Raw genomic sequence first — 26,601 nt, forward strand, 5'->3', positions numbered from 1 at the left:
AATCCAGGTGGCGCCTTTTTTTTTTGGCCAGCCAGTGTATATTACTATGCATAAATCTGTATGTTTTAAAAATGTGATAGATTAAAAGAGTAAGAAAAGTTATAAATGAGTTTCAAATAAATGAGAAATAATTTATGAATAAGGATTACCGCGTGCAGTTAATATTAATAAATGTGTATTAGCTTACATGAAATGAGTTACGGACGTTTTTCTATATAAATTGTAGTATTTATTCATACATTAATTTCCCCAGTCCTAGAGGGCCACGGTGGGTCTGGAGCCTATCCCAGCTGTCACTGGGTGAGAGGCGGGGTACACCCTGGTATATACAGTCAATGGGTACACCCTGGACAGGTCGCCAGTCTATCGCAGGGCTGACACAGAGAGACGGACAACCATTCACACTCACAAGCACACCTATTGAGTGTTTAGGAAACTAATACACTTACAAACAGATATTATTTGATCTCACATCAGATTTTGGTAAGATGTTTGGGATCAACAACCGTGATCAGAATGAAACCTCATATTCCACCTTATATTTACCACTATAACTTCAAATTAAGATTCATATGAGGGGCTTTTATAATGTAATATTGTTTATTTAATACTAAAGCGTTTGAGCTTGAATATAACTTCAAAATGACCGATCAGATCTATGTAGTGAGTTTAACACACTGCTCACTTTAAAATCATCCTGTTAACCTGATGAACTACATTTCACTTTCAGACTCCTATGTATACCTGTATATATATAATAAACATGTGACATAAATAATAAAAAAGTACAGGAAGACATTGAACTGTTTTATTTAGGTGTGCAGTAAAATACTTTCAATGTTCTATATGGAGACAAAATAACTTAAAGTTATGGGTTTCTACTTGACCTCACAAGCCTCAAACAACTTTTTAAAGTTGTCATCTGTCAACTGTACGATGTACACATGTCACAATCACAAAAGACACGGGATTCGAGAGAAAGGAATGATAAAAACAATCAAAAGTAGTCCCAGACAGTTTTTCTAGTTGTTTTATAAGTGTAGTATTAATACAGAATGTATAAGGTATGTTTTGTAAGCATATATAGAAATATATCTATATATATATTTACAAGGCAAATACTTGATGAGCAATGACTGACATCCATCAGCCGCTTGTTAACTTACAACTAGTGGTGTTGTGAGTTTAACTTGGTCCACAGTGAATCTGAATAACACAATGAGGTCATGAGCGGTCTGAATTTGTGTAAATATACACAGATATACAATTAGAGTCAGAAGACTACAAGGAACATTTAAAAGAAGACAGATGGACATTAAAACCATAAACCCCTTTCCGCTGTTCTAAAAGTCCATTATGAACAGAAACAGTCTGGTCTCAGTGTAAATACAAATGCTACATTTCAGAGCTTCGTCAAACAGCTTAACATTTTGTAACTACGGATTATTGACATTTTTGCGCACAGCTTTCCCAATCATAAAGTAGATTAAGGCCACACACCGTTTAAGTACACTTTTTTTTTGTTTATATTGCTTGCAGTCATTGTAGTTATGCTATAATAATCATAATCATAATAATAATAAAAAGAGTTAAAGTGACAATCTCGAAGATTTATAAATGTCTGTAAAGTCTCAATCTATCTCACTATTATGAACTGATTGTCTGTGGTGCCATTCCTGAATAAAAAGCTGCGTTAAAGTATAGTTAATATAATCATAACAGACGTTTATCTGGATATGAATGAAGAACGCTAAACTGTCATGAGATGATAGTCGGTGGGTTCAGATTGCTGCTAATGTAAACAGAGTCTGACTTTTATTTTGAGGTTGTCAGGTAATGCCATGTTTGAGCAGTCATTTTTTTTATTTTTTTTTTTACTTCACAGCGGACTTGTACCGAAATATTGCAGCCATTACAGGAACACTGAGCTGTTAGATGAAGAGCTGCAGGCTGCACATCTCCAGATTTCTCCACAGTTCTTTTAACAGTGCCCTGCTGTTAACAGACTCACGCCGTGTTCTGCCTCAAATCAAATCACAGGTACTTGAAGTATGATGGAAAAAAGGCCAATTATTACCTATTTATTAAAATTACATTTATTTTTTTTCTGTCGCCAGAATTCTTCGAGCTCGCCGTTTTAAACCCGCAACTGCTTTCCACCAGTAATTGCATGTGTCACCAAATCAACCAGGACTGAAACGTCACTTTAACGCCGCTCTTTCCCGCGCGGAAAAAGTCCATCAGTAAATGTCTGGCAGCTGGCTGTACGCCCTGTCCCAGTATCCACCAGAAAAGAGCCAGTCCTGGGAGTTGGTGTGGGGGTTCTGTCCCTGTTGAAACCATCTGCAGACATAGCGGAGACACATCAGCATTCAGAGACATCAGCTGAGGAGATATGACTCAAAAAATCACATTACATTGAAGCGAGGAAGGAATGTTAAGACGTGTCATCTCAAGGTTATGGATAATTTGCATGGGGGTTGTGAGTGTGTCAGTTGCTTTCGTTAGACATTAACTGCACCTAAGCAGGGAAGGAAAGCAACTCAGAGGTGTTGAGGCATTGGGGTGATTGCATTTTGTGCCAGTAAGTGGAGCTCTCATGCTGGTGGAAGCAAGAGCGGGTTATTAAGTTTGTCTCCAAACTGTGATACTATCATCAGCGATTCTCTCCCACATCTCAAGAGAGAGCGTGACACAGTTGCCGATAGGATTAACATTAGTGAATAAGAAGTGTCTGAAAACACGGAAGGTCACATGATCACATCAAATATTTCAGGCGCATCAGTCAAACAGCGAAGCAGCTCTAACCTCGGGCCCAGGGCAGGACTCCTTAACATCAAAGCCGGGACGCAGCCGGAAAACAAGACGAGTGAAGATAAAACAGAGATTCAGCTCGAGCATTTCAAAGCAACAAAGTGTGAGATAGAAAAGACAGAGATGATAAGATGATACAATAGCAGCATTAAAGGCAGACATGTGGGTTACCACAATTGTCAAGTAGTGACAATGACATTTTAGCCACACTGATAAAAGCTGTTGTCTTAATATTCGCTGGTACTGCATGGTAGTAATATCATGACATAATTTGAAACGGCATACACATGTTTTGTGTTCGGAAAGGTTGAAATCTAATTTGAAAAAAAAAAGGTTTTTGAAATAAAGTTTTTTTTCAATGTCCGCGTATCTGCAAAAAAGTTTTAAAACCTTGAAATTTGAGTTTTGAAAGGGCCAAACATTACTGGAACTCTTGGTATTACACTTCTTTCAGAGCTGACTTTACAACTCCCACTTTTCAGAAATTTGAACACAGTTTGGAACATTTGAGCAAAGCGACCTTTGGCTTTTAAAACTGTTCCCAATTCCAAAAGTTGCTACAGACTTGCATCTTTTTAAAAAATTTCAATCTTTCAAACACTGACTTTAAACCATTCAAACCCTGTTTAGTTAAATGGGGAACGAGGAGAACGCTCACCTCGTCTTCCACTCCTCATCAGACTTGGAGCGGTTTTTGCGAGCGGCCCTCTGTTTCTCCTCCAGCCTCTTCTTCTCCTCACTGGCGAGGTCTGTTTGAATGATAAAACCATTTCAGCGTTTCAGGCTACAGTTCGATTTATCAGTTGGAGCTGATTGCCTGCGACCATTACCGATGTCGCCGTTCTCCATGGCTCGTATGTCCGGCCTGAGCCTGCAGTCCGTCTGAGGGATGACTCCCTCCATCTCCTTGCGCAGCTCGTTCAGCTGCATCGCAAAACACGTGAAGCTGTACATCTGCAGTTAGAGGAAAGATTCAGTTTGTATGAATCCTATCAGACCATATTAAAATGTCATAATCCCTTCAAGACTACTAGTACGCTCTGACGAATGCTCATAATCTGCATTAGTAATGAGACCTGGGTAGAGTTGGCTGGTCTGGGTGCGATTCTCCACAACAGCTGGCTGCCAGGAATCACCTCCACGGTGTCAGCAGCAGGTGAAGGAACCTCCTCCTGATCCCCACTACAACCCTGGATACCACCACAAGCAAAACAAACAAACAAAAAAAAGATAGCCAAGATCTAATTTTATTCCACTCTGTGAACTCTTTCTTTAAATTAAATTATTTACATGATGAACCATGACAGTAAACTCATGGGACTCTCTGCTGTAAACAAGTCATACCGCTTTGCTGCCTTTCTTGTCGTCCGCTCCTTTTTTGTCATTTTTCTTATGGGCTTCAAAGGCGGCAATGTCAATGACATGCAGACACTCTGTCCACTTCCCATAGAGAGCGCACAGCTTCTTTTTGCTGTCGAACAACAAACACACATGCACAAATGTTCTCAGACACGAACACTAGCGATGATTTCAGGGTTAACTTCTACATATTAAAACCTACTTTCGAACAAAAGCTCCCCCCGATCCAGACAAGCACTTTCGTGTGTGGGAGATTTCTGGAAACTGCAGTTAAGTGGAACTTTCACGGTTACAAGGAAGCCAAAAAGCTTCAGGCTCAGGCTGCATCCGACATGACGCCGAGTAACCAATGAGAATCCTGTCATCTCTCTGCTTGTTATCGTCATCTCTTGTTGCTACATCTCTCAGAGTCGTTTCGCGGGTCGTACGTCTCACAGTGCACTTTTAGTCTCGTTCTCGTGGTCCTACGCACCGGTTGTGTCCAGTCCTTGATGTTGTCATTTGATCTGCTCTTGTCCATCTTTATTTATGCTGTCTGCTCCTCTTTGTTTTTTTTTTTTGCTGCCTTTCATACACTTTTGACTTTCATTTTGCATCAGTGCACACATCCTTCAGGAGCCAATTATTTATGCAATGAATTATTAACGGTGTGAATTGTCGATTGATCATTTGCATGATGATTTTTTATTTTTTTTAATGTATTCTGATGTCACACTTGAAGTTAGAAATGTGCTCCAGGGAGCTACTTAACTTTGTATGGCCTGAATTACAAATTAAGCCTCTTTAGACAGCTTTAAGTAGCTTATTGAATCACAGCTGCTTTGAAATACAGGCGATTGAGGGAATACTGTTCAGAAACCATCATGCAGATAAATTAGCCGTTTGACACCGACGCCTATTATTAAAGAAAACTAATCTTTCCAGGCACTCGTGAAGTCCTTGTGTACGTTGCAACATGCTAAAATGATTTCAGTGAATAATAATCCATTGTGAGAACTCTGATTTAAACGCTGGTCACGTGATCATTTTACTCAGCATTCCAGACCAGAATAATGACCATCGATCCCAACTAAGACGACTCATTATTTAACAAACTTTTCCGACCGTCATGTTGTACCTTTTATCCAGAATATACCCTTCAACTTTGTGCAGTTCCTTTCCAAAAAGGCCGCATGGTTTGAAATGCAGGGAGCACTTTTCGCCGGTTCTGGGAAAGAGAAATAAACAACATTTTACCCTTTCACTTTCTTCTGGCTGACTCATACTAAACTTCCTCATTTGGTCCGTCCATTTTCCTCCACCACGGTCACACTTCCTCAGTCTGTGTCAGACTTGTTCTACTTGATAAGAAACACTTTATCTGCGGTATTTGGAGTATTTACTAGTATGGAGGATTTAAAATGAACAAATGAAAACAAATGAAGCAGAGAACACACTGATGTGTGTCCCTTTTTAGAGATGCATTCAATGTTTTATAATGATGTTACGCCCCTCTGCACCTCCACTGGCTGTGCAAGTGTCTTTGGCTTGTGCTTAATCACCTTAACCAGCCATACCTGAGAAGACTGAATAAAGGGCCTTGTTGAAGAGGCCTAGGAGGAACACTTTTCAGCTGTAGAAGCTCATTATGTCTGACATGTAGCCTTTTTCTTTTCTTTTGAATTAAATAAACCCTTATTTTTGTAACTCCGTCATGTGTCTCCATTTTATGTTGCGCCTCTCAAGCCCGGTCGTAACAACGATATGGAAAATGTGTGAAAAAAAACAATTACATTTTTTTTTCATAGTGGGGTCCTTCTGGCTGGCTGGCCCACAGAAAACTGTTTTAAAGTGACTGCTGGTTTCTTTTAATTTTGCATTAATGTATGTATCTCCATCTCACAACAAAAAAATAAATAAATAAAATCCCTTCCCTTAAAATCAAATGAGCGCTTTGTATTAAGCATTAGGAACTTTACACTGCTCTTTACAAAGATGGCAATAAAATGATGCTATGATTTTAATTTTAATGTGGCGCATCACCACGGAAACCAAATATGTATTAAATGACACTTTTTTTGATTTGTTTTAATTTTCTAATCCTCATATTGTAGTGACCCAAACATATTTTATTCTCTTACCTGTGATTGATCACTTCCATGCTTCCATACTGCTCAATCCACAGCTGACCCACAATAATGTTGTGAACACAGCAAGTAGGGTTTGTCCATGTGTAGGCTTCATTGTACCTGGAGACAAAAAAACCCCCCAACAATTTAAGGAAGATGAACAGGTTTAAGTTGGTCAACATGTGATACTGTCTACAAACCTAAATTAGCCAGAAACTCTTACTTGGGCAGCTCCAGCGTGATGATGCCTTTTGGCTCAGCTTCCACACTCTTACCCCAGAACTTAAGTTTGGGGTAGATGGATCCATGAAACACAAAGTCTTGGTTGAGGCCCTCCGCATGGAAGGCGCTGACTGGAGGGTGGTGGCTCACCTGCTCTGATATGAGCCTGAAGCCCAAATCATCTCTGGACAACCAGGGACATGGTGTTAAAGGCCATATAAGCACAGAGCTGTGTATGACTGGTAAGCTCATATTTATGCTGTATTTCCCAACTGTATGCAAAACCTTGGGGCGCCCAATGGTAAATTGACTTTCGAGGTTGGATGCATCAACACTACACCCAGTAACTGATATGTGCAAAAGTTTTGATGTGTCCCCAAATTTCCTCAAAGTGTTGAACACGAGTCGTACAATCAGACTTACCTGACCAGTTCGTAGGTTTCTCCCAGCAGAGGGTTGAAGGGTTTACCTGTCCGCTCCCACTGCGACGCCACAGCCGACACTGCAAATGCAGCCACACACTGCCAACAGTAGATAAACACACACTCATAAATTAAACACAACGAACTCAAAAGCAAAGCCGAGAGACAGTTAAACTGTACCAATGTCTGGGAGCATTTAAGTAATTTGCACATAATACATCGAGAATATTACAGAGCGTACTACCTTCATCCTCTCAATAGAATTTGAGGAGGCGTTGGCCTGGTGGATGAGGTACGTGTGCTCCATGTATTCTGTCAGACGCTGCAAGAAGCTGAGCGGCTCATTGAAAATCACTGGCATTGTAATCTTGGAGAGCTCCTGAAAGAGGCACGAGGAGGAATTGAGAAACAAGGTTTCATTACAAAGAGAACATAAAGTCCTTTCATGCAGCAGTTCTCTGTAAGTGCAATATAAAAATTGAGTGTTGAAAAGGCTTAGAGGATTTTTGTTCAGTATTCTAGCAAGTTGCTCTGGCGTCTACCAACAAGAATATACCTTTAATGTGTCCTTTCCTGGTGCCAAATGAAGGGAAAGTTTAATAAAATACAATCCGCATATACAAGAATAACAGGTTTTCAATACTGCATCTGAGCTCTAATGGGCCGTGAACTCTTTCACAACCTAAACCGGAACTACAGAAGCCCACACGTAATTATACACATGTTGCTCAACACATGACACTACACAGAAGATGGTGATGAACGTGACTTGCAAGCAGCTTTGAGGTAAATGCTATTGCTAGTATGCTAACATGCTCACAATGATGCGCTGATGCTAAGTAAGTGTTTGTGGGACCTATGTTCAACATTTAAACCTGCAGTAGATGAAAAGTTTCTAAGTCCATTAGTAACTCTCTTTTAGCTCTGCTTTTGGTCTCTGCCAACTCCAGATGGCAGAGTTAGTTACTAGGATTGTGTATTTGCCCTTTGGTGCGGATATGAAAGTGTTTAAGACACTTATTTACAAATAAGAAGTCGTTAAACCGCTGCCTGTTGGGTTTGAAAACTAAAGTGAAAATTAGCAAATGCTAGCATGCTATTATGCTAGGACTAAAGCAGCTGTAATTGATATTTTTATGCATAACAATGTATTAAATCCCAGTGTGAAAAGTAAATGAAAAATCCATTTTCACATTTTGATACATAGTTACAAACCACGTATGTACAATCACAACATTTATTATTATTATTCTTTCTGGGTGTTGGGTATTTGGGGTTTATTCACTGTTTTCTATCCAATTCATGTACATGTATGTCCGACAGTGCTGTATGCGATGGATATGTTAATTTCCCTGCAGGAACCTCCCAAAGGGATCAATAAAGTTGTCTATCTATCTATCTATCTATCTATCTATCTATCTATCTATCTATCTATCAATTACACCCACTTTAATTCTAGCGTGATAGCGTAGCGTTGACTAATTTGCGTTAAACACAAATTAAACTGAGGCTGATTAATATCAGGTAGAGGCAGGCACAGAAGGGAACAATAATATTTGTACTGTTTCACGGCAAGCCATCCAATTGTTATCAAGACATTTCACCAAAATACTTAATCTAAAGGTGGCACAAGAAGAAACCAAAGTCAGTAGAATTCAATTGAGCACCAGATTGTCTTTACCAATTTTCTCTGTCTATAACAAAATGATGGGACTAAAGCAGCTGGCTTCTTGCCACCTATGAGACAAGACCAATAAAACAATATTTGAGTTTCATTCTCACCATTCCAATGCAGTTCCTCAGGATACTCCAAATGCTGAAGTCATTTCTTGAAAACATTGGCGCAGGTAAGCTTGTCCTAATATAACACACACACACACACACACACACACACACACATATAAATAACAGGAAATTATTTGTCTCCTCTGACGCATATGCGGTACATTTACTTTGTGTTAGTTCTCTAAAAAATTGACACATTTCATTAGGGTAAATGTACCAGAAATGTAATAGCTGCAGGAGTCACATCAAGTGAATATAGGCAACAAAAGCCAGGGATGTATTATGTGACGTACTGGAACACAGCCCAGACAGACAAACAACACCAGCAGCAACGGTGGTCAGTAGCCTTGGAACAACCCATCAGCAGCACTTAGCTCTATTACAGAGGGCCAACCCGGTCAAACTGTCTGAAAAGCTTTGGAGGTTGCTGTTCTTAAAAGAAGAAGAATGTAGACTATAAGCCATGTTAAAAAAACAAAAGAGGTATAAACCATACTATTACATTTATAATCCACCCAAATTGTCTGAACCACACTCCAAAGCTGCCCGAGGGATCAGCCAACATGGGATCATACTGCAAACTGATTATTGCATTACACTGTGACCTTATCAATATTTAACAGCTCCAACACTGAGCTTAGTCCTTTCAATACAACTCTGACTCTAAATTATTCACACTATGAAGTGGAAAGACCTGAGGGAGGAAGGAAAAAAACAAAAGCAAATATCTGAGAAAACAGGAGTCTCGACGAAGGTTGAGTAATACCCAACAGTAGTGATAAGGATATATCAAAGCAAGAAAAAAATAAAAGCAGCAATAACAGATAAGAGAGGACAGCCCCGTTCCTCAGTTTTGTTGAGAGATAAAAGCAGTGGGAGTCAGCGGTCCGTTTAGGAAACTGTGGGGGCATATTGCACCGCTGACCTATGCTTTGTTATCCCATTGGGTTGAGTCGCATCCTTGTCGCCATGGTGATCCTCCTGCAACATGCTGCTGCAAGGGCTGCCGCAAGGGCTGCTTAGCATGACAGAGCCTTCGTCGTCGTCGTCCTCCTCAAAGGAATGGCTGGCGACCGTCTCAAAGCCGCTCAGGGAGAGCTCAGAGTCTGAATCTGAGAGAGACGGACACATGGAGAAGATTCAGAGAGAGACAGCGTCCTAAAAAATTAAACCGACAAAATACACAGACACGAGAGCATGAAGCGAAGTTGCTTAAACTGAAAGGGAAAAAAAATCCCAAGGACAAAATCAAATGGTGAGTTAACGTAGATCAGATTACTGCTGATGTGCCAGTGGCTAAAAACAGCAGGTCAGAATTGTTTTGTAATAACGTACTTTGTCCACTGGAAAGAAATAACAAGTTTATTATTCAGATGCAAAATTTCCACTCTGATTGTCAAGATTACTCGGTCACAGCACTCAAAAATTCATTATGAGAATATGAAGCACACACACATAGGTGGATATTATTCACATCTTTATGAGGTTATGGTCGTCTTTCACATAGTTGTGGATAATCATAGGCCGGGCCAGTATCAGTTGACAATATATGTGTTTAAATTGTCAACTTAAAAATGCCCCACTTGTTATGAATACCGCAAACAATTATTTCTTGGGACTCATTTATGATTTTAATTGGTATATGATACAGTATATATAGAATAAACAAAGTATCTGCACAAAAAAAACATTCACATCATGCTCTGTAACGATGAATGCAAATCTCTCATGCAGATCTACATTAGCGTTACATTTTATTCTACTGTCACGCATCCAAGTTCACGTTTCTTCTATCAGCCTGGTCACGTTTGCATAAAATTAGATGTTTCACTAAACTAAAAACAAAAGGAAGTTCCAGAAAATACAAAGCAACATTTTGTAGCCACTTTTCAAAAACCATCAAGCATTAGTCAGGCCCAGTTTTTTAATATTTCTACACCATGCAGGTTTTTTTTTTCACGCCAAAAACATGTGAAAAGTTCTTTTCCAACACAACTAGACAACACTTGAGTCTCAAGGAGCGGCAAACATACCAAAGACATTCACTGGCAGGAAAAAGAATTCCAGTGTCCTACAGACGAATGACAGAGCAGCGAGTGTGAGCTTGTCACTGAATCTCCCGCATGTCCCCAGTGTGTTTGATAACTCGTCAACTCACCAGACACGGCGTCGTGGAACTCATCCTCGCTGAGGGCACTCCGCGGTGAAGATCCCTTGACGACGGATTGCTCAAGTTCGTGGTGCTCCGTGGCGAGAGTCTGCAGCGCTTCAGAGAGGATCTTATTCTTCTCTACCTCGTGCTCCAATTTCAGACTGCGCACCTGAGCTCACCACACACAAACACGCACACACACACACACACACGCAGGCAAAAGGAAACAGACTAATCACTCACAGAAACACACAAACACAACATGGAATTTTATCTTTTGCAGTCGGTGACCACTTACAGGAGATTTGCAAGTGTTCTCACAGCCAACAACTTTTTTTATTCCAACTCTCATTACAAACAGAAGACTAATGTGCGTGACTGTCAGACAGGCTGTGATGGCAGCAGGTCTGCAAATAAACAGCACGTTGACTGACTGATCCTCCCCCCCTGCTCTGTCCTCTCATTATCAGACCCACTGAGGGAGACGGAGATGGAGCAGAGAAGGATGAGCCGTGTTTATCTGTAATGGAGGACAGCTGCCTTGACACTGCCATCTCAAATGGCCTGCCGGAGAACATGATTCCCGCGGAGGAGAGGGGATCAAATGACGAGTAATGGACTCAGATATAAACCATTTGCTTACGCAAAACATCAGCCTTGATAATACGACGGAGCGCATATTGTTCTGCAACGTAATCTTACTTCATTGTTTCCACTGACAGTCTGATGACATGTAAATACAGTGTTAGAAACCTATAACAAAGCAGTGTTTTACTTTGGGTTGTCAAAGAAACAAAAGCAGAAGACAAAGATGATAAATTATCACCCACACAAGACAAGAGCAAGCGAGATGAAGTGGGGAGTAAGTGCTGTAGAGTGACAGCCTGAAGATCGTTTGCCAACACTATACTGAACTTTAAAGAGTAAATTCCTGCTGCTGACCCCTCCACAGGTGGTGCCGAAGTGTCGAAGAGCGCTGCAGGAGCTGGAAGTGATTCAGTTTCTTTTCCTCGCAGGGGGAATGAGATTCATTCAGACTGCCAACCGTCATGTGCAGACTGAGCTATAATGTACATGTCTGAATTATTCCTATTGAGACCAGGCCTATTCATGGTGAGCTCTGAGATTCTGTAAGCCTTTCATCGCGCACTCTGCCTCTGCAGATCGGAGTTCAAAAGGCTGTGCAGCTGAGCGATCGAGGCCGGGCCCAGGTGTAAACCCTGAGAGCGCTGGACTGGCTGTTAAACCCAGAACATTCAAACTGTATTTTGGCAGCTTCGTCTTCGCCAGCAGCGTCTTATCCTCTTAAGATCCGGGAGGAATTCAACGTTCTTGTTTGCGAGATGAAACCACTGTATGTTACTGAGCGCGAGAGAGGTCAGAACAAAACAAGATGGTCAAACACTGAAGATTTATTTTTTTTGTCCTGCACCTTTTTGAAATTTTAATAATTTGGGCTTCTGTCTCAAAAATTGATCAATTTCTTTGTTCATGTTTTCAGAAAATGACAGGCAGTCAGAATTTCTGGCTTAAAAGAATTGAATCATGTAAACCCAAGCGTGCTGTGATTTACATATCCAACAACTCAAGTGTGCATTCATCACAGAGGAACATCAAAAGCATCAGCGCTACTCTGCATCAGTTTTAACAATCAGAAGGGAGAAGACAACTGTCATTCTGATGTGGCGTTCGGATACAAATCTGAATAAGTAAATGTTGTGTATGGATTCGGACTGCAACAGGAAATAATGCAAAATGAAAATGCAGAACGGCCACTCTCACTCTTAGATCTAGTGCTGCCAAACTACATTTCGCTACAGATTTGAGATAGGAGAGCATGATTAGGAGGGAAATCAGACATACACTCTTTGACATGTGTTGCTAATTATATGCTTTGCAGGTTTAAATCTGGCTCCAGCAGAAACCGGATTCGATCATACTCCAATTTTTAGTTCAATAACTTTGCGTGTAAATGTACTGTTCCACGTTCAACCACCACAAAGCCAGCAATCATATTCCTTAAATATACTTTGACAAGCCACAAACGAATTTGCACACATACGGAGACATGCACAGATGCACTGTTAAAGCTACTCTGAGTATTAGTGCTGAGGAAATTTAATGATACCACCAGTGAGACTGACAGAGATTTTGTCACACTGTATCATGCATGGTACTCTTGAAAAGCCCCTGGGTGCGTTTTTCTATGCAGCATATTATATGATAAATGAACCAGACTGATTTACATATTTAATAATGTTTGTTTTTTAAGTAACTCTAACAGCATGGCTTTTTTTCTTAAATACATGACGGTCAATCCACCACTTTGATCCAGACTGAAATATGCCAACAACAATTACATGGATTTCTGTGACATTTTGCGCAGTTATTTATGGTGCCATGACGATGAATATGGCTGACTTTGATGATAATTTTCTTTGACATCACTATTAGTTTTAGTTTGCCCAAAACAAACAAACTGAGCTGTATTCACATCCTCTCTGAGCTGCTAGAATGGTTGTATAAATTAATGGTTCTTTTATGGTTTTTCAAATGAATGTTGTTAACTGTGCGTTCATGTGATGCTGCAGTAATCAGAAAAAAAATTGTTTCCAGTTGAGAAACTTCACACTATCATTCCCCTCAAGTATAGAAGAAGTCTTAAAGTCAGCAAAATGTTGGTACACAACTTGTAGCTTTGACACATACGCAGAAATATGGTGGATGTAAATAACCATAACCTACCCCCCCATAGCTATTGAGCCATCCCCAGCAGGATGCAGCCTGACACAGACACACACACAGACAAAAATGCTTTAGGAACAACTCAAAAAAAAAGGACAAGCACAAGGTGTCAACCTGACCTCCAAATTCACTAGATCCAAAACTGATCAAGTATCTATGGGATGATCCATAGAGGCCCCTCCCCTCAACCCATAGGACCCAAAGGCCCCCACTAACAACATTGTGTTGCCAGACACCACAGGACACCCTCAGAAGGACCATGTCCATTCTCTGATGTGTCACAATTGTTTTGGAGGCACAAGGGAAACCTACACAATACTAGGAAGGTGGTCATAATGTTATGCTTGATCGGAGTAAAGGATGTTAATGTGTCAAATATTAAATAAGGGATTATCTAACACAAAAGATAATCCTGCTGTTTTATCCATAAATAAAAGTACATTTGATTTTCCAGAAGGATTTACTGTCACAGTTTAAAATGACCCTGTGACCCACGATGGAGGATGCATTGTCCACCCTTAGAGAGGATTGTTTGTCTGCTGCTGCGACAGACAACAGCTGAACCAGAGTGCCACTGGGCGCGAGGCCAGTGTAGTAAACTGGCTCAACAGTGATCGTCTCTGTGCTGCTAATGCAATTTCACAACATGATGCCTTCAGCTCTGTTATGAACTGAATCACTAAGAGCTTGAAGTGCACAAGTCATTCATACTTTACACACGTCACCAGGCCACGCAGTCCGCCAAGAAGCCTCCTGCTCCAAACACTGAAATAGATCTTATCCTGTGAATCATCATACTCACGACAGTGTTTAGCCAAGTGCTTTAGGAATACATTTTATATTGTTATAAAACTGATGTTCAAGGTTGGGGCTTGTTGTGATCTATAAGCAGTCCCATCAAGGGATGCAATCTAACCACTGAATCCTTCCATTATAATCAAGTCCATTGATTCATAAACAAAGAAAACCCATCTGACAGCTTATAATCACTGTATTCCACTCGGCCGATTTCACTTGGAGGTGTGAATTGTATCTGAATTTTCTTTTGAGGAATGTTTTGTTTTTACATCTCAGACTGACAAAAAAAAAAACACCACCAAGCATACAAGGGTCACAAACAAGATAGCTCCTGTTGATTGCAATATTTATAGTCTTTACAGCATTTTCTAAAAGAGACAATTCACTCAAATCGCAACGTAACATATCATCTTACAAAGCCCACACAGCCTCTACAGGAGCCTGGAAGATAAACAGTCATCCAGCATTTCTCTGCAGAAACAGTGTTATTCACAGATCTCTAAACAAACTGGAGTTAAAATGCCACTGAAATGCCATTCACCTCCTTCAGAGCTAAATGTGTCAAAATACTGTCACATGACGATTTGTTTTACGGTTTGAGTGAATTTAAAAAATAACCCGCTGCAGGTTACGGAGGCCACACCGCTGACAATCAAGTTGCAAAACAGACAAAAACCTGTCACATATAGAAGCCAACAGGCTTTCAAATTAAGACATAAATCCGTCCTAGGTGAGCTGACACTTACCCCTTCTTGTCTGGAGAAGTGACTGAGACAGACACTGAGGCTGGAAGTGGTCTCGCTGGACAAATCACAGATTTCTTGCATTTTCTGCAGCATGGTTGGTGGAAAACCTGAGCGGATCAAACACAACTGAAAGTCACAAAATATAAAAGAACAACCTGGAGCAGACGTGAAGTTGAAATTGGTGTTTTTCCAAGCTCTGAGAAAAGCTACAAACAGCGATCACAGAAACCTCTAAGGACAGAAACAGATGGAGCAGGCTCTTCATCAAAATCAAACATTGAATGAGAAAGTTTGAGAATGTATCCCATTAAATCTGACTGGTGATGCTTGTAATTTTAATCATAATGTTTTACTTTGCACTCTTGAATGGTTCATAACTGGCGTCTACTCTGCTATATTACATTGTATTGAGGGAAAAACATTAAACAACCATAAAATAACAGGTTTTACTTTCTGACAGCCCGTCATTTTTCAGCATGGACACCAACGCTGCCACCTCCTTTTCCAGCTTCTTCTGGCTGACATCCGCTGCCTGGTAATTCAGAGAGACGAGAGAAAACTGCAGATGGATAAAAGCAGCGCAGGGTGGGAGGACGGGGGGGGGGGGGGGGGCTTTCTAGTTCTGAAAAAAACCCTATGGATAATTATGCTGACATGCTAATTATGGATTTTTTTTGTGTACACCCACCTGTAGTGATTCTGTTAGCTCTCCAACTGACATCACTTCCTCGTCCTCATCCTCCACGCTGCCCTGCTCTTGGGTGCAGTAGTGTGTGCTGTAAGCAGAGTGCTCCTCCATCGCATCAAGCCACGCCTGAAAGAAAAAATACAGATTTTTCTTTGGTTAATAATGAAAATAAAACCAGTTAATGATTGCTTTCAAATATCGAGACATGACAATTACAGGGTCCATCCCTCTATATGACTGGAGAGGTTGGAAGATATTGTGGGAAATTTGCTCATTTGCTTTTTAAACAAAAGGAACAAGCCGTATCTGTGGAACCACAACCACGTTAGCTTAGCTTTATACAAACAGACTAGACACAGGGAGAACCACTCTGGTTCTTACTGAAGGCAATACAGTATTATACTGCATTTTGCCAATCTGGACAAAACCTTAAGTGTAATGAAAATAAATTTCACCGTGTTTCCGGTCTTTATGCTAAACTATGCTAAGCTACACTACGGTTTTTCACCAAAATGTCAAACTATTCCTTTAATGCAACTTGTCTTTCATTTTTTTACCAGCGCAAATGCAAAGTTTATATTATTGTAGACACCCTAATACCACATGAAGACATAATCTGTTAGCTTAAGGTGCTGGTAGCATTCCTTTACATTCGAACAGAAACAAGCTAGCTGTTTCTAGGATAGCATCTGATCAATATCACGTGTTCAGCAGCTAGCATACTAACATGTTCATTACTCTTATTTCAACAGTATTTACAGTACCTCTAACAGAAAAAAAACATCTCTTTTCCAAACAAGCAGCACATAATGTAGTTTACATTAACAGGCAAGGGTGGGCCTTCTGAGGGTGTCCTGAGGGGAGAAGGTCCTCTGTGGCTCAGGCCTATTCCAGTACATCCCACAGATACTTGATCAGTTTGAGATGTGTCATTGCTATGGGGTGGGGGTGCCTGGTCTGGTCTAGGTGGGTGGTACATGTCTAAGTAACATCTACAAGAATGACAGGTCATAGAGTTTCCCAGCAGAATATTGTATTGTCACAAGATGGTCAGTGTTATTTACTTCTCCTGTCAGATGTTATGCCTGATAGGTGCAAATCAGTGCCATTCATGTTTTTATAGAACAGGTGGGAATTAAAAATTCAAAAAAGTGGAAGTTACAAGTTTTGACATGTTTGCAGACATTTTCAGAAATGTCGGAGTGCTTGTAAGTTCATTGCAAGTGAATGAATCATTGAATTCATTTTCTTTTTAAATGTGCTCTATGTCTAAGGATAATATTAATATTTAAAATGGCCTTGTGTTTTTGTCATGCCTCTGTGTTTCCCACATTACGTTGCATTTCCCACTCAGTAGCTTCCAGACAGTCGCTTAGCAGTGGTGTTCTCACATCTGAAGGTCGCCAATTGAGCGCCAGTCATGTGTTCAAGACTTCCCATGTCGTAGCCACAAGCTCACAAGTTCCATTTGTCAAGGTTGGTTCAGCTCATTTCACATCAGCCACAGAGCAGGTGGGCAAAATGGTAAAGAAGTGGAACATAATCGGTTGCCTGGACAGGTGCTTCACAAGAACATTTGAGACATACGTTTTTTTTTTTTCCACACACTTCAGGGGACAACCGCGGATCTTTCTCTAGAGTGTTACGGATAACAGCTACAGAAGTTAAACTTACTTTTCGTGTCGCCTCTGGGTCAGTGTCAGGTGATACTTTGAAGTGATGCACGCTGTCATCGAAGCACTTGAGCGTAAAAAAGCGGTTATCTTTGGCTCGAATCTGGAAACGAGGAGATCAGAAACGTTCTCTTATGCAAACGTTGTACTCAGACGAATCCAACACAGGGGTCAAACAAAGGGGGGGGGGCAATTCTTAAATGTTGGCTTACCAAACAGTGAGAGTGTGTGAGGGACTTACAGCCTTGCCTCTTCACATTGGCAGCTCCATCTGACCTTCATTTGAGAGAGAAATAAGCGAGGCCTCTTATTTTGTGGTTGTAATCTCAACAGAAAACAGATTTTCAGCGGAGATACAGAAGACGGAATGGTTCTATTTTTAACTAATTCATGTGTCACCTCCAGCATCGTTCTCATCAAAAGCGTGCACTATTTCCACTTATCTGCTGCTGAGATCTTTGTCTGATTCAAGGAGCACAGCCAAGATGAGAGATGCACCTACTGTTTTGAGTACCAGGATAAAACCCCATCCTGAAGAATCACCCAGTAGGAGCGCCAGCCAAAAAACCTGGAGCTCTGTGGGATCACACACAACAGAAGAATCAGCAGCCTGTTTTTTAGTGATTTTCACTATTGTTCGGTCTTTTCTGATTTAAGATAGAGAGCACACTTGAGACACTTCAGAAACACAATTAAATTAGAAACACAGTTTGGTAATGCTCGCTGCAGCAACACATCGCAAATGCTAAAAAAAAAAAAAAAAAAAAAAGAAACGCCGAAGAAAGTTCACCAATGCTGCTGTTACAGAAATCCAAAGCTGCTATAATTGCATTCTGACATTTAAATAGAGCTCACGTCTATATACAAGTGGTAATTACAACTGGGTCTATTTTCAGTTGTGTGTGCTAGTGGGGGAACAACTGTGGGTGTGTTGACTGGCACCCAGTGAAAGGGGGAATGGTGAGTTTTTAATTATTATAAATACATATATATAAAATATATGTTTACAGGATACATTTATTTTCAGTTTTCCTTATATTTAGTTGTCCTTAAAGCTGTAATTCTTGTCTATAATTCACTGTTTGGTTGTATGTGTTAAAGCTTGGGACTAGTAATGACTGTTCCCTTCAACTCCACAGATCTTTTAGAGAATCATTCAACTCATTATTTTGGTTTTCTGGAAAGAACGTTAAAGTCTTAGTTCACTCTCTGAACTCTTGTAGCATTTTTTTTATTGGCCACCTGCTCAGCAACTGACAACAGACAGCAACTAACTGTTAAAGAAAGATGCAAAAAACTGAGGTAGCGACCAAAACAGAGAGAAAAGAAGTCTGAGAATTCAGTTGAAAAGTGGAAGAAGTCATGGGTTCAAAAAGTGGCTCTAAGCCGAGTATGGCATAGTGGCAAGTTGCTGTTACTGCAACTTAAAAAAATGCGTTTTTCCCCACATTTAATCATGGAAAATAAAGTGGCAGAAGTATCAGATACCATGAAAAGACTCTAAAATGTGGAAGACCTAGAAAAGCTCTATGAATCTTTTATTTTAGGGGAGGCATTAGGAGGTCAGCTGGCTCAACCAGCCAAAGTCTCTGACTGGCATGGTCTTGACTAATGTTAATGAACATGGCCCAGAAATGAAGAAGAAGCAAAACATGTGGGACCTCATGGAGGAGATTTGTGTATTATTTCAGTACGAACGTCACTGGACAGCTTTTTTTTCTTCTAATTATTGAGGAGGCAAGTGTCAAGTTCTTCTTAATGCTGTGCGTCTCTATTCCCATTTATTTTTTTTCTCCTCATTCATTATCTTTAATGTTACTGAACAGGACTCTCTCAGATACTGTAACAACCCCACAGGTTCATTTTGTCATTACAGACAGGTCTACATATTATGATCCTCAGGACTTTTGCACATCGTTGCCTCTGAGAAGTGAAGGAGCTAATTGGTTGAATGGCGAAACGTCTTTAAGAAATGCTAAAAGTTCAGTTGGCCTTGTTGCAGCTTGAGATCCTTCACAGATATGTAGCAGCTGAATTTACTCAAAAAAGACATATAAGGTAAAAGTGAACTGCTTCAAGCTGCAAAGTGGGTTTTCAGTTGTCTTAACAGAAAAATTTCTGCTGTGAAAATCCACATACATCTTATTTAACAGTTTGTACTGACTATTCTTTAGTTCTTTAGCACTGAGCCTGCAGTGTCCCTTAAACATCTGTGATATCTGACACTGCTTATGCGACTTCCCATTGTGGTATGTTGGATTCTCTCTGCCACCACAGATGATAATCCCCAGTCTTTACCTTCCAGAGGAGTCCCTCGTGCTTCTTGACATGGCGTGTCATACCCTGCAGGGGACATAAATGAGAAACATGAAAAAACAAATCAAACACGAATCATTCCAACTTTAGGAAGCCGACCGTGATCTGAACACTCACTCGGTGAAGGCTGCCTTCCAGAAACTGCTTCATTGCAGTGTCACTGGCCAGGTCAAACACAGTCTGGCCTGTGAGTAATGGAAACACAAGACAAGTGGAGCTTTCACACAAGACAGCACATGTACAAAAAGGGAGAACAAAAACACTGCTTGATTGGGCAATACTTGAATGCTCGACAGCATTCAAATATTTATAACAGCAGTTATAAATATCAAGGATTCATTTACCAGGGCCAGCTTGTGCCTCTCATGCAATTACAATTTTTAAACTTTTTCTGGCACTGATTGTCATACTTGAGTCACAGAAATAGCCACAGAAATGTTTTAGACCTGGAAACATTGCGATGAAGTGGTTGCTATTTTTGTTTGGGTGGAGGAATGACGAGAGACCCCGTGAAATGAGTTGAAACTGTCACTCAACTCCTAAAGGAACAGTTTTTGGCACAAGCAACATGTGAAGATTGTAAAAGAAAAAAAGCCTGGTGATGTTCTATCTTTTTCTTATCGGCTGACAGTCTCTCAATTCTCTCCCCGTCACCCCCGAGCCCTTCCTTTACCACTTTGAATACAGCATTTATTTTGGGAGGGGGTGGGGGTCTATTTCAGCTGTGTAGTAATATACGTACAGTATATATGGTATGGTAGTATTGACAGCAACAGAGCCGTGTATTTGGGATCAACTCGTGATAAGATACATTGTCCAGATTCATGTAATTTTAAATAACAGCAGAAACATACTGACCCAAAAAACCAATCCAAACAATACAAAAGTATGACACAATCCTTTTGTCGCCTTATTTATGATTCTTTAAACGCTAAAAAGGCTTGTGTAATGTTAAGGTAAATTTAACCGCTTCAACTTGTGCTACCATGAAATGTGTTTTACTATAATGATGGGAAGCATCCATGCGCACAATAACATCACTACTGGAAATGTGAGAATTAAACAGAAACAGAAACACATTATTGACCCCAGTAAACGGATCAGACTTTTACTAATAGGAAATAAAAACCATGATGGCGTCCTCAACCTGACAGCTGTTTAGTAAAAACTGTGAAACAGTGATTGTGTGAGACAGCTCATGTCTGAAGGGAAGAAAGGGAGGCATTCTCCCTAAGATACTGTCCTCCATGTAATTAATGAAGTTACCGCTGTTGTGTGTTGTTGTGCCGGGTGATTAAATGCATGCAACTCTCTTGCTTTGAAGCGACAGGTATTTAATAGTAATAAAATAGAAGGAAGCAACAAACTAAGCTTGAGTTCCTCAAAGCGTTTTGTCCAAACCCATTACGTTCATTATTGTTGAGTCTCATTACTCTGACCGCCTTCATTTACCTCTAAAGCGTAACACAAATTGCAGATTAAAATAATAAACTGGGAAGGGATTCCCCTTCTAGAGGTAAATGAGTGAGCAAAACTCAACATGCATACAGTAAAAGGCATTTTCTGACTTTGTGGAGGCCTATGTGCGCACTTCCAATGTTGTGCCGAATTCCGACCCCCTGCAGAAGACATTAATTTGTTATCCACTGTCGTTGCCGAAATGCGGAAAACGCAGAAAACGCCTGATGTTCAGACTTCCTCCTGTGTGCACAGAAAATCTGTTTAACCTTTTTCTTTTGTCTTTTTTTAAACCAAGGCAAGGCTTGGAGGCTTCCTCTTATTTGGCTTGAGATTTGCTTGGACAGTGTGACACAGAAAAGACTGAAAGCCCGTGACTCACACCAGAAGGGTGAGAGTTGGCAGCCCTGTTTTTAGTCTTTGTCTCTTTAAGCGGGACTTATAATAGGATCGGTTGACTGTTGGTTTTGGCATTTTCGTGGTATTTGTTGACCAAAAAAAAAGAAAAAACGAAAGAAAGAAAAAATAAAAAGAATGAATATCACCAGTCATTCATGGCTGCCAGCTTTGGCCGATGCATCATACCATTCTTGTTCTTGACGTTGGGATTGGCTCCACTCTTGAGCAGCTTCAGGGCACACTGCCTCTGGCCTCGATAGGCTGCACAGTGCAGCGGAGTGTTACCCAGCAGATCTGTGCAGTTGATGTCAGGAGGCTTCTTCCTGCTGAGCTAAAGCCAACACACACGGACAGAAACAGATTTGTTGTTTGCAGTTTTTTCTTCTTCTTCTAAGAACTCACGCACACCACCTTGATTTAGAGCTGCAATTGCTAAAGCTGCAAAGGGTTTCAAAACCTGATTGCTCTGTTGGCACATACTGCAAGTATTGATTTTGTCCACAGATTTTAAAATTAATCGTTTCATGAAGTGTTGTTATGCAAAGGGCGTAGCTGACTGTATGCTCGCCTGGACTTGTGAACATGGTGTCACTTGAGCGTGTAACTGTCAGTACTCGTACAAATAAAAGTCTACACCCATGCTAAGATGCTCACAATGACAATCCTAAATGGCCGTTTAGAAGGCATTGTTATTATGGATTATTATTATTATATATTATTTCATGCAGAAAATTGGCTGCTGGAACTGACATGCTCTTTCACAGTGGGTATAAAAAGTAGGTTTGACTAGCAGGTGTTCCAAACCCCATGGCAACCTGTCCAACACTTATAAAAATATTGGGAAAAAGTGTTGTTGATCAATGGCGATAGCATGGACCTGAACTAAATCTGAAATTACAAATTTGTACCTACAACAGTAACCACAGAAATGAGCCTGTATGAGCTATGGACATTATGTCTGAACTAAAAATTAGATTCAGAACTTTGCATCACATCTGGGAATATTTTATAAAGTTAATCCGCATCAGGCACTAACCAACTGATTTAGTGCCGTCAGGTCTCCTTCACGTGCAGCCTCCAAAAGTTCCTCCTCCAGCTTCCTCTCCTCTGTTCTCTCAGCCGCTGGCATCAGAGAAACAATGATGATTTTTACACTTCAAACATTATATAAACACATAAAGCATTCAGCATGAAAATTGATTAAAAACAGATTTTCATTGTATCTCTTAGATGACAACAGGTCTTTCTCACCTTCCAGCATGCCTCTGATCTCTGCATTTTGAGTGACATCTTTGGGAATCTGTGCTGTCCCATTGATGACAGTAGCACATGCATCATAGTGCAGCAGCAGCATGACAACCTCCTGATCAATACGTGATTGATTCATTGATTGATTCATTGAATGAATGGATGAATAAATGCAAGCAAACAATCTTACTATAAACAAAGAGTCGCAAAGAGTAGAAGGAAACTTAAAATCTGAATGGGAAGATACCTTTCTTCCTGTGAAGGCAGCTTTGTGCAGCGGCGTATCTCCGATGTTATTGGGCAAGTTAACGTCTGCCCCCGCCTGCAGGGTGGGACAGCACACGTTACCCCGTGCAGTATTTTAAAATGTACGCGTTTTGCTGAAAAGAAACTCAACCTTAAGCAATTCCTCCACTACGTCCTTGTGTCCAAAATAACAGGCCAAGTGCAGAGGCGTCCATCCCAGGTTAGACTTACTTTTACCTGAGAAAACAGAACAAACTGCTTCACACCGGCACACAAATAACTGACGGTAATCTCACCTGTTAATGACATACCTTTGCAATTGATGTTGATTTTAGTCTCTTCCCTTATCGTGGACATGAGGAGCCTCTGAACTCCAGGCAGATCTCCGTTCCGAGCGTATCGCAGGAACTGCTCCTCTGGCCCCAGCTCCTCCATGGACCCCTGCAGAGGAAACGCAGGAAAAAAAGGGCTGTAGAGATGCTTTGACACAGCATGTCCAGGGAAAAACAAACAAACAGTAGCAACATGTAGGTTGAAAAAAACAAAACAAACACACACTATCCCCTCGATGCATCTGAATGGTGTTTTTCCTGCTTGATACACATCCACATGCTTCAGCCCATTTCACACACATCATCTAGTAGCACACCGACTCTCAGGCGGTACTGAGAAGGTATGTGACGAACTTCAAGATTTTCAAATATGGTAAAGATAACATAATTGAAATGTTATCTATTGCTATGGTACGAGGGTATGAGTTGCTTTCTTACACCTTCCTGAAAATGGCTGATAAGAACAATCACCTATCAAGAAAACAATCAACAAAAACTGTTTCCATGGTGATCTTATTAGCCCGGTGGTCATGTGACTATGTGGTAAGCTACAGGAAGTAGCACGTAGTAGATACTTATGCAGTAGAGTACGCAGAGTGTATTTGTGACCAAGTATGCGATTCAGAACACACCATCTGTGTTTCTAATGCAACCTTTTTTTCTAAAAATCTGTCACAATAACCCCGATGACATCCCTGTGACATCAGCAGGGCTGCATTCTCAGACATCGGCAACGCTTCTTTCTAAATGAGCCTAACTTAGACAAACCAGTTTTACTGTCATGACTTTAACGTTAGCAGCTGTAGGGTCATGTCAGTGGTTGTCAACCCCAGCTCATACTGAAGAGCAGGACAGCTGCAGTGAACGTGCAGAATAAAGGTAGTTAATAACAGAATTCATATAATTCATTTACCTTTGTGGTTGTACTTTAAACCAGTTGCTGGATGTGATGTGTGAAATCTGCCTTTTAATGTCTTTATATTTCTAGTTTTTCTCTAATGTCTTTTAAATTGATCTTCATTGTGGCCAGTATTGCTCAATAAGGCATCACTGTCATCCTTTATGACACATGAGGAAAAAGTCACAAGAGTTTATTTTGTTAGACAGCGAAAAAGAAGCAACACATAAGGAAATGCGAACCATTTCAAAAGGAGACGGTCACCAGATGAAGCAAGAAACAACTTCTCCCTTTCCTCTTTAAGCAGCCACATGACGTTCTGTGTTTGCGATCAAAACGTTGGTATGTTTTATGCCGTGGAATGTCACATGACTGAGAGGAAGGATCAATGAATCAGCAAGACAAGACAGATCAGATGTTGCTATGTGTGCTGGGTGCACAGAGGAATAGTTGGAGTGGCTCTGAAACAGGTTTACCTGGGACTGAGAGGCATGTGACACCGACAGTTACTCAGCCTGTCCCTCTATTGTAGTCACAAGTTCTTGTCTTCCTTGTGTTCTGCAAGGTAAAATCTAAACTCTGACTCAAAACTCACTTTTCACAAAATGTCACACCTAATGCATATATTGGTCACAATTCTTTAATAACCAAATTAAAAAATATATTTTGTATTGTATTCTGTTGTACTTAGTACATCCTTGCTGCTGTAATTACAGTGCACTATATTTATGTGAACATTCTGCATTAAAAACAACAACAAATGGAAAGATTTTAAAATACAGACACTTTTAAAGACTAAATCAGTGGGCTACAGCGTTCTTAACCTACTTAGCCCCTATGAGCTGTTGACGACTCTGTGAAAAAGAGAAATTTCACCTCTAGACATCTCAGATGGTTAAGTATTCCAGTGTGATAACAGGTTGTGGCTGGAAGATGTCAAACAATCAAATATTGAACCAAAAGAGCAGCCAAAGAGAACCAAAAGATTATATAAATTCAAACAATAACACACATCTGTGGATCAGGAGCCGTCATCTCATCATGTTCAACTAATAACTGTGAAGAAGCACACATTGCTTACACACTGATCAAGATAACACATTAGTCATGTGCTGCATTTCTCCCCGCTGACTGTTTCATGTTTTCATATCAGATATTTCAGGTCCATTTAACTGATCCTATCTCTGCATTTCTGCTTTTCAGGAAAAAATTTTGCATACAGAACATATTTGCCATATCTTGGCAAACCCAGATCCTCCCAGCTGTAGAATAAATTAGTGATGCAGATTTCTGAAGCAGCTGTGACCAGATGTCATGAGAATAAACACATCGGCAGGATCAACTGCAACACTTACTGCTTTAACCGGTCCAGTCCAGTGAAGTAGACTCCAGTGTGTTGAGGCAGAGTCGCTCTCACACAGGCCCTCAGTGAGGCTGCATGTGATGTTTTAAACCCCTCTGAGCCGCTTCCTGCTGCTCTACGGCAGCGCAAACAGCGCGGCGAACAACGACAGACCCATCACGCTGTCACTCACACACCACACACCGCAGACTTCACATTTATCCCCCTCCACGACGAAATATTGCTACTTCTGTATCACCCAGCCTCTGTCCCACACCACATCTCTGTGGACTGTTTACACTGAGATCAGCTGATCCCCCCGAGCGGAAGTCGCCCGGCCGAACCGTTCAAGCGTTTCAAAATAAGAGACGCTAACTTAAAGAAAAGTTGGAAATTCATATAAAATTCAAGCTTAACTTTGCAGACTTGGGACTTAGAAGTTTTCTCTAATCGCAAAACATATAACAAAACTATAAGTTTTCAAAAGCGTTGACAACAAAACCCGGAAGACAAAACACACTCGCCCAAGCTTCTTTGACCCGGAAGCAGTTACTCGCAGGCTGGATGACACTACACATGTAGATTATGTGCTTGTTTTCTTTTTCTTTATAGCTACCTGAATAGCTATTTTGGGCTTCTTGTTTTACATAATAAAACTGTCCGTCAGCTTTAGAGTTTGGTCCAGACACTGGTGACCCGAGGTGACGTCACAGTAGTTCTTTGATGTCAGTTTGATGTGTCTGTAAAATTAGCTTAGCTTAGCTTAGTTTAGCATAAAGACTGTCACATTGCATTTTGTTTCTGATATTCACAAAAGTCGCATTTGCACTTTTAAAATTGCAAGTCAGGT

At 40.6% G+C, this 26,601-nt stretch overlaps 1 protein-coding gene across 4 annotated transcripts; it reads right to left on the bottom strand.

Moving 5' to 3' along the window:
- Nucleotides 1-800: 800 nt before the first annotated feature.
- osbpl1a (oxysterol binding protein-like 1A) lies at nt 801-26,215 on the bottom strand. 4 transcript variants are annotated; one of them, XM_084548007.1, is made up of 29 exons: nt 25,765-26,213; nt 23,491-23,620; nt 23,331-23,416; nt 23,181-23,255; nt 22,937-23,048; nt 22,722-22,807; nt 21,872-22,016; nt 19,946-20,013; nt 19,811-19,855; nt 18,015-18,088; nt 17,725-17,788; nt 17,514-17,615; nt 15,840-15,965; nt 15,602-15,683; nt 15,152-15,258; nt 10,869-11,031; nt 9,636-9,822; nt 8,708-8,783; nt 7,170-7,304; nt 6,927-7,024; nt 6,505-6,687; nt 6,294-6,401; nt 5,291-5,380; nt 4,159-4,285; nt 3,891-4,004; nt 3,645-3,768; nt 3,473-3,563; nt 2,809-2,829; nt 801-2,343 (listed from the first exon to the last, which is right to left on the bottom strand). In XM_084548007.1, the coding sequence occupies exons 2-29, from the start codon at nt 23,612-23,614 to the stop codon at nt 2,241-2,243; spliced, it is 2,916 nt and encodes a 971-aa protein (XP_084404133.1). In that variant the 5' UTR covers nt 23,615-23,620; nt 25,765-26,213; the 3' UTR covers nt 801-2,240. The 4 variants fall into 4 exon arrangements, with proteins under 4 accessions (XP_084404133.1, XP_084404131.1, XP_084404134.1 ...); XM_084548005.1 differs by having other exon boundaries at nt 22,937-23,255; nt 25,765-26,215; XM_084548008.1 differs by lacking the exon at nt 2,809-2,829 and having other exon boundaries at nt 25,765-26,210.
- Nucleotides 26,216-26,601: the final 386 nt, after the last annotated feature.

This window comes from Chelon labrosus, assembly GCF_963514085.1.
Source record: "Chelon labrosus genome assembly, chromosome: 7".
Taxonomy (NCBI): Eukaryota; Metazoa; Chordata; class Actinopteri; order Mugiliformes; family Mugilidae; genus Chelon; species Chelon labrosus.